General features: G+C 41.4%; 1 protein-coding gene across 1 annotated transcript in view; it reads right to left on the minus strand.

Moving 5' to 3' along the window:
* The window catches only part of LOC138023346 (uncharacterized), a gene marked incomplete at its 3' end in the record, with an annotated part of 31342 nt that extends 29339 nt beyond the window's left edge, over positions 1-2003 (minus strand). The window contains exons 1-2 of the mRNA XM_068870359.1: positions 1872-2003; positions 876-1201 (exon numbers count right to left, since the gene is read on the minus strand). Of these exons, the coding sequence (XP_068726460.1) occupies positions 876-1201; positions 1872-1902 (357 nt within the window). The remainder of the gene's footprint in view (positions 1-875; positions 1202-1871) is intronic.
* Positions 2004-9204: the final 7201 nt, after the last annotated feature.

Genomic DNA, 9204 nt, shown 5'->3' on the forward strand with positions numbered 1-9204 from the left:
TGGACCTCAGAGGTTTGGATCGAGGATAAGATGACGTCAAAGAATTGCAGTGTGTAAACGTAGCTTATTATACATACAAAAGACGAGTTTAAAATTCTGAAAACTCGAAATTCCTGTGCTGCATATTAATTTCGGCGCGTGTACACCCGTTGCATTTTAAACTAGTGAGTCTTTGACGCCATCTTATCCTCGATCCAGCTCTCTCAAGATTTTAAGGTTAGTAATGGCTGAGCATTATTTAGGAAATTGTCAGTCAAAATAAGCTGGCGTCTTCTTGAAATGAAGGCTTAGGTTAGTTAACATAGTTTTGAAAGAAAAAGAAAAAGTAGAATTGATTTTTGGTCATGGTAGCACTTTAAGCTATGACATAAAATGACCAAATATGAGTTTATGTGATGGACGCAAACACCCCTCGCTCTATTCTCAATTTACACTCTATTCCCTTACACCGTGCAAACCAGTTCAATTCCAAGACGGTTGCCACACAATTCACATCATGAAAAACATGGAATGATCACGAAGTGACAACAGGAACGCCCAGCTTTAAAACCAGATGACGTTGTCCTTGCTTCTTCGTCCATTGTTACAGTCACATCGAAATCGTCATCGTGTTTGACATTAGAGAATAGATGACGTCTCGACATTTTGGGAAGTCGCTTGTCGAAGGGTGTACTTTATCCCAACATTTCGTACACTGAAGTCGCTGTTTTAAACTTCAATAGGGACTTTAAGGAACGCGACGTTTTTGAGCGGCGGACGGTAACCGGAAATGAACATTTCGCATCGGACGGTAGTGTCTTTTAGATTTTTAACCTAATCACTGTAATGGCGGAAATTAAAAGGTCGCGTGGTTAAACACCCTAACCGAAACAAACCTTGAAATTTCCATACTCCATGTAATATTCAAAGTGTACATTATCCTGACTAAACGCCACCAGATATCGCGTGACAAACTGCTTGGCGTCAGCGCGCCCTTGCGTAGCAATTCCTGTGATTTTCATCGGTCGACCGAACGTAATTTGTAGCCATTGGTTCGAGTTGCGAATCTTTGGGACCCAGGCCCCCTTAAAACGTCCAGAGCCTGAAATGTGGAGTCTGGCACGGTAAGGACCGAGGTAAGCGTTGACTGTTGAAGAAGCTGTCATAGCGGTGTTCCTTATTTTGCCGCTTTGTATGCCAACTGGAGATGCGCACGGTCGAGCTGGAAAAGAAGATGGTTTTAGTATTCCAAAGCGAACGAATATTACATGTTCTAAGCACGCTGGGGACTGGATATGAAAGATCAAAATCGCTGACTGGCTGACAATAGCGATATTTCTTGTTTACAAACATTGCCGTCACATTTCTTTTGATATTAAAATTCGCCAACTATGGAAAGGAAAGGGAAGGAAAGGAACTTTATTTAAGTGTCTAATCTTCTAGCGCCGAAGAGCACTAATCGGGGACACTGTAAATTGAAATTAACAAGTTAACGAAAATCAAGTCAAATTTTGGTTTTTGAGGAGAGGGGAAAACCGGAGTACCTGGAGGAAAAACCTCTCGGAGCAGAGAAGAGAACCAACAAACTCAACCCACATATGACGCCGAGTCTGGGAATCGAACAAGGGCCACATTGGTGGGAGGCGAGTGCTCTCACCACTGCGCCATCCCTGCACCCCAGACAAAACGGGACAAAAAAAAAATATTGTTTCAACACCCGCTTGACCTTAGTTTCATGTACGGGTGTAATTATGACCAGATTTCCCATTCTTTTAAGATCAAGTGAGTTCGAACTTTTCAGTAACAAAGCCACAAGGCAACAGAACATGCTATGGACAAGTGAATGGAATATATGGCGCGATGGATCAGTGGCAAAATCGCTTTCTACTTACCTGCCAAACACCCATAGAATTCTACTCGCATCGATATGCGGCTTCGCCAGGATCGCGGGTGAATTCGCACAAACTGCGCTTTGAACGGAGGCACGAATCTGTAAGCGACCACAGTGTATCGGTCAAAATTACCACGGAAAAGCTGAGGAACCAAAGAAAATAAAAAACAGGATGTTAATAAAACCAAATGCCAAGAAGAGAAAAGAAGTATTTCTCAAAAGAACAACTCTTGCGACGAAAAGATGTAGAACACGGGAAGAGAAGTTTGTTGACCTTACGACTATAACGAGAGGCCCTTCTACTGCTTTATGATCATAAAAAATAAAATAGAAAATAATAACAATAATCAATCATAACAATGAACATATCCTTATAGTACGAGGGCGATAGCCTTATATATGGAGGAGCTCATTAGGAGAAGAGTCAAAGTTAACAAACATGAAAAAAAAAAAGAAACCTTTGTTTCGACAGTTAATGAGACTCCACAACAACAGGTCACGTAAATGATTTCTGTGCTATCGCAAAAGAATTTGAGTAGTTAGGCTTAGAATTGGAAGGAAATTCTTACTTGAAAATGATAAGCTTGAGGATTTTTCTAGAAATCCGAAATAAGAGTAGTACTCCAAATACCACAATTGAACAAAAAAGCAAGGTTGCTGTCGTGGGTTAGGAAGCAGCCCAATGCTCTCGTAATAATTTATGAGCAGTTTGTGAGACCTGAGGGAATTTCCTTAATTTTAGTCCTTGATGGTTATATGGGCACAAGAGAAAATGAGGGGACAGAGAAGGAGGCTCCCGGTCCAGTCCTTGGGATATGTCATGTCCACGAAAGTTATTTTTAGACGAGCGGAAGTCTTCCGAGACGTCCGCATGCAGGCCAACCTCGGTCCGATGTTTGAAAGAAAATATATATTCATCAGCCTTCCACGTGCGCCATCATTTTCTCATTTCACTAAGAACCTAAGAGCGAGGCAAGACTGCATGCGGACGTCTCAGAAGACAGAGTTCCGCTAGAACAAAGACTTCTGCTCGTCTAAAAATAACTTTCGTGGACATAACATATCCCGGCCAACGCCTTGAGCCTCCCTCTCTGTCCCCTCATTTTCTCTTGATGGGCACCTTTCTGCTTATCCTAGTCTAAGGCCTTTCTTTAAAACGGCCTACTTTTACATTTTAAGTTACAAAGCTACCAAAGCTTACCCTAGTTTGTCCATACTGTTTGTAGGGAAAAAATTTCCGGCCATTGACGCTGAACGACACAACGTAGGTTACCACCCACTGATCGGAGTCTTGTCTTCCTTGCGTTGCCAAGCCATAGAAACGGCCAAGTACTCCGAAATCAAGCTAAGTTCAAGGAAATGAAAATCAATGAGCTGACAAATATTTGGATGTGATTCTTTACAAAAAAAAAAAGCCTGTTTGACATATGCGAGGCAAACGCAGAGGAAAGTGTTAGTAAACGCAAGCAGATCGAGTGTGAACCGGAGCAGTGCCAACGCAAGACGGAAGAAATTTCATTCTCTTGCAGCTGCGTTGCGATAACATTTACGTGTGAACCAGACCAAGGCAAATGCGAGTGCAAGCGCAAATTAGCAATACTGGTTCCATACCAATGCGATTGAATTCGAAACCAATAGAGTGTCAGCTTCGCTTGCATGTCACTCTGAAAAGGCGACTCGAACTGTGCCTGCGTATCTTGAGTTCCTTGTGTTTGCATTTTATGCGTGGACGACGCTTATTTTCTCTAACCCATAATGCGGTACGTTTGTGGATGTGTTTTGTAGAAAAACAATGGATATTCAGTTCCGAGAAGCATGGGAGGGTTCCAAAAGTAACTAACTTGCATTGTTTTAGGTAAAGAATTCCCTAAAGCTTACTACAATACGGGATGGTAAAGAGTCAATAGACTGTTCTTTGAAATGCGATTCAGTTCTTAGACGTTTCTGCGGTTGATACTTTCATCATTTTTTAACGCGAATTTTAGCTCCATCTTCATTGGGCCTTTTTGAAGGCATTTTTTCTCGTGTTTCTTTCGCTCCGAACGAAAATGGTGGAGTGGGAGGCTTGTTGATGTAATATCCGTTGTGAAGATGCAGTGCATCTCGGTAGACAGAGAGTCTTTAAGAAAAATGCATCTCTTTCAGCTACAATATAAACAGAAGCTCACTGGATTACCTGTAACCATTGCTTCAAGTCGTTTCTTTGCGAGACCCAGCCCCCTGTCCTACCACCACCGGCAACCTGATTGAGACGAGCTCGCTCTGGGCCATGTTTGGAATTGTAACTCGTAGAAGCAGAGAATGCTCCACTGGGGATGCGGCGATCTTCTAAACCAATCGGAATTTTGCATCTTCCTGGATATAAATTAGTAGGAAGCATATAATTTATTAACAAAGGATAACAGGAGAGAATCAAGGTGTGTAAGGGCAGGGAAGGTAGGGGGGGGGGGGGGGTAGAAATGCTTGTCCCCGCCGGTCACGTGCGTCCCACAATACAAGACAGATAACAGAAGATTTATGAAAGTAGCCGGTTAGAGTCAGGTTTGACCAAGCTAAAATGAAATGATGCCTCGTAGAAGTCTTCCCCCTTGAAGATAAACACGAGCTTGGATTTCTCATCTTCCCTTTTCAAGCTACTTTCCATTGCTTACTTTTTCGCTTTTAACTTTTAGGGGCTCTTTAAGACTCCCTCTTACCCAAAAAAGCCGGATAATCTCGACAACAAAACAAGCTAAATGAGTTCATACCAGTAAGAGGAGAGCTTGGAGAGCACGTTTTATTGGGTTAATTGCACCCATTATGAAAAATTGCGTTGATTCGCTTTCTTTGACCTGCAAAACACAGGGAGCTTAAGGCGAAAATTTTTTCTAATCGTCTAGGTTTGTTTCCTTTCTAGATGGCAACAGGACTTGTGGAGGTTGATAAACAGTAAGTTGCTACATACCAATCACACAGCCGTAAAGTTCCACTCTCATCGATATATACCGATACCAGGATCGAATATGAATGCGCACTATTCTTCCCCGGATGGGTGGTATGAGTGGGTGTGAAACAATTGAATTTCTGTCACGGTTGGCTTGGAAAATCTAGTGGAGTTTAAAACAAATCACAAAGGTAAATGTGGGGTTCACATGTTTGGCAAAGGCTTTACGAGCTTGGAGGGTGAGTGCCAGTTTTGGTCTTTGGAAACGTCTACTCGCCTTAAAGCATTTCAAATTGTACGAAAAATACATGTTATTTCTCGTTGATGAGGTTCTTGAAAATAAAAGGGATAGATGGTCCTTATTTAAAGGAATAGAAGTCATATTACAAGACGCTTGCCATTGTTCTTGCTCGCAACTTTCTAATTTTATTTTCGACATTTCAATGGGTTATTTACGAGTTTCTTTGAGTAATAAACAATCAGCATTATTTGTTCATCACCAACTTCTGCACTGTACAAAAGTGATAAACTTAATTCTCTCTGAGAATCAAAATCATGGACATTTCTAATGTTTTTTTATATTTTTTTTTATTTCTTTTTTACTTTGAGGAATTAAGAGTAAACTCTTGTTAAATTAATATTAAAGGAAAATCCGGGCAAAATATTGGACGTTAAAATGGAATTCGAGTTAACTTGTTAAAGTAATCTCTGTGTAGTGAGAGGCTTAAATAGCCCTCAGTGTGATTACAAGAGACGAGAGATAAGGCAATCACAGTTCCCCCTTTTGACAGACTGTTCGTTTCAGCAAATTAAGATAAGATTCATGATAGCCGGACCCTAAAATTGTGTCCTACTAGTTACAATAAAGCACCCACCTTCTTCGTGTTTCGTTGAAAATAGTATGCAAAGTAAACTCCATCCTGGCTGAAGAGCAGATAATAGGAGGTGACCCATTTGTTTTCCGAGGGGCTCCCTTGGGTGGATATCCGCACCACCTTGTGGGGCTTCAGCAAGTCTACCTGTAGCCATTGGTAGCCGTTATTGATCTTTGCGCTCCAACTGCCAAAGTAAGGCCCTTTGCGTCTGTTGTGTAACCGGGCTAAATAGGGACCGTGTTTGTTGTCCCAGCGAGATGACGACGAAATGGCTGCATTGCGAATAGCGCCGCTTTGCATTCCCAATGGGCGGTTGCATAGTTTTCCTGCAACAGTAAAAGGCAATCAGGTATCGCACCTAAAGTTGCCGAACTTCCTTTCTGTTGTTTTGGTTGTTTATTTATTTATTTATTTATTGGAATCCGCTACTTCATGATCAAGAAAATGCCAACACCGTTTTGAACAACAACGGAAATATATTAAGTTGGATTGGAATATAAAATAGAGACATCAACTCAAAATGCCCCAAAGCAACAGTGAGATAAACTGTTATTGAAAGAAAATACAATATCGATATCTAAAGCCACGCCTCCCCCCCCCCCCCCCGAAAACACATCTTTTTTTCGAGAAGATAACAAATCAATTCCTTCGATTAAATTATGCGCAACTAATTTGCGAACCATGATCAAGAAAATGCCAACACCGTTTTGAACAACAACAGAAATATATTAAGTTGGATTGGAATATAAAATAGAGACATCAACTCAAAATGCCCCAAAGCAACAGTGAGATAAACTGTTATTGAAAGAAAGTACAATATCGAAATCTAAAGCCACGCCCCCCCCCCCCCCCCCCCCGAAAACACACTTTTTTTTCGAGAAGGTAAGAAATCAATTCCTTCGATTAAATTATGCGCAACTAATTTGCGAACCTGTGCGAAGCGAAAACAAAAGATTGTGCAGGGTCACGGTCAATTCAACATCGATTGCAACAACATTGTTCTCGCTTTTGAAAGTTCCAAGGTTTCATAACCAGGCCCTCGATTAACTATGACTACACTGAGCTCTTACTGCCGCAAAAACAAACAAAGAAACCAAGCTCTGAAATCACATCAAGAACAGAGTTTTTTTTTTTTTCTGGGAAAATTTGACATTGAATCCTTGAACGAGCAGAAATAACAAATCAACAGCAACAACAACAAAAAAACGAGAATGAAAGCAGTAACTGATGAATTTGAAGGCTTGGTTCATTGAAGAGGCTGATCCGTTCGTTCCAGCGACTGACAGGTATATTCGTCAGGTTGCAGTGCGATCAATACAGAGTAACACCCAAAGCTAACTTACCCAGTCTACAGCCATAGAGCTCCACTCTCATCGAAATGTGACCGCGCCATGATTTGGGATAAATACGTACATAACGGGCTTTGAACGGGTGAAGGAACCGATGAATTACAATGAAGTTTCTTTCAAAGTTACCAGGGAAGACCTACAAAAAAGCAACAACGGAGATTAATGCGATCTTTGAAATTGAAATTGAGGAACACAGAGCTCGCGATCGTACCGTGGGAAAGTTGCTTTAAGAAGAAGTAGAAACTGATCCGGGCTTTGATTTCTAGCTACTTCGTTATCAATTTAAGTCTAACTTTGTCCTCTTGTCAAGTACTGAACAAGCAAATGTTATCATGTTGTTAAACGCGCTTTTTTGCTACGCACCGGTGTCTCAGTAAGATGAACGTAGGACTACCACGAGCATCACTAAACCACGAAACAGCGAAACGAAATACCAAGACACCGAAACAAGACTTTCACTCACTGTTTCGGTGTTTCGCTGTTTCGTGTTTTAGTAATGTCTGACTACCAATGAGGGTGCTGCCTTTGAACTAAATTCATCTGCACATTGTTAGACTTTCAAGTCTTCTCGAATAAGGTCTATAAACCGTAGGCCCTGTCATAAACTGTCACCTTTCAGTGAACTCTCTTCGCAAAGAGTGGTGCTTTCAATTTCAAGTGTGTCCTATTTTCTCCAGCAAAACGGGGCCGACCTGTCGTTGAAGGCTTGAAGGTGTATGACGCCATATCTAATGATGTATGAAGCCACCTTGGCAAAAAAGCCAATATATCAAGGGGACTTTGCTAGGTGCTGGAACATGTAGATGTAAATATATATCTGTTAAGCTCCAAAAATCCAGTTTCAAATCGTCGCCATTTGCTCCTCTGCATTCCCGTCATTTGGTCGACACCCATGAACACTTCGAGTCCAACTCTTTGCAGAATGGCACCTTAGCCATAAACATTTTGCAACAGGAATTCATGGTTACTCCCGAAAGCTAGAAACGGTCTTAAACGAAATGACAACTCGAGGGTTGAACAGAGAAACTAAAGCATGAACCAACCCGAGCCAAAAATTCGAATTTATAGTAAAGCCAAGTGATTGTCTTCTCACCTTCACTCCCCTTCCCTCCTTATACGGGTAAAATTTGATGTTGTCCATACCAAATCCGACCGTGTAACTGGTCACCCAATGATCAGCGTCGTATCTCCCCTGTGTGGCGATTCTCTTCACACGGCTTATTGTACCCAAGTCTATGGTGAGCCACTGTCTTGCATTGTTATACCTAATGGTAAGAAAAAAGAAACAGTAGTATTTAGTACAATGTAATTTGCCTCAAGGAGCGCGTGCAGTGAAGTGGATGTCGCTCGCGGACTGCATCTTAGAGCTCCGAGTTCGAATCCCAGCTTGTGCGATCCAAAGTTCAACCAGCTTTCCATCCATTCGTGGTGGGTAAAATGAGCACCAGTATCACTGGGGACAAGTTGTGCATGCGACGGGATTGGTGTAGCTCTCACCCTCGCCGTAAGGTACAGTAGATGCTAAAGAAAAAGGAGGCTTCGGGTTCGGCCTTCGACTTCGGTCGGCCTCTTGTCTTGTTAATCTGTTTCCACAACCTCGAAACCATGGTTTTTTATTATTTCAATGATCACTGCTATAAAATGAGTCACTTTAAAAAAAAACCCAGATTTGAACAAGCCATGACCGTGCCATTACACAAAGTGGTTTATAGATGGGTACTTGATTAAGATCCAGGTCATGATAGGGTAAAACTTAAGACATAATACAATACTATGTTAATACATGTATGTTAATATATGTTAATACAATACGTGTTTCGGATGAGACATCCCTCGTCAGTTGTACAGTGAGAAATAAAATGAAAATGTGCAATAAATGGTATAACAAAGTGAGATATTAACGAGGAAAATTAAGGATGAAGGCGCGAACCAAAAAGTAAAACTATTTGAGCTAAGAAAGGAGACTAATTAGTATGAAAGGGATAAATTAAGATGTTTGACCTGGTAATTTAAAGACGGCTGCTCGCAAAGGATGTGCATGGCTTCCTTGATTTTCAATTGGAAGTTTGTGGAGTCGAGAATTTTAAAACAATCTTCTGAACAAAGGGAGCGACAATTTTCAGAACTTCTCAGGTGTTTAAAGATGTGAGAATGTTTGTCAGCGGAGCGATGTTTGCGAATGCGAGT

This window comes from Montipora capricornis, chromosome 11 (genome assembly GCF_036669925.1).
Source record: "Montipora capricornis isolate CH-2021 chromosome 11, ASM3666992v2, whole genome shotgun sequence".
NCBI classification, from domain to species: domain Eukaryota; kingdom Metazoa; phylum Cnidaria; class Anthozoa; order Scleractinia; family Acroporidae; genus Montipora; species Montipora capricornis.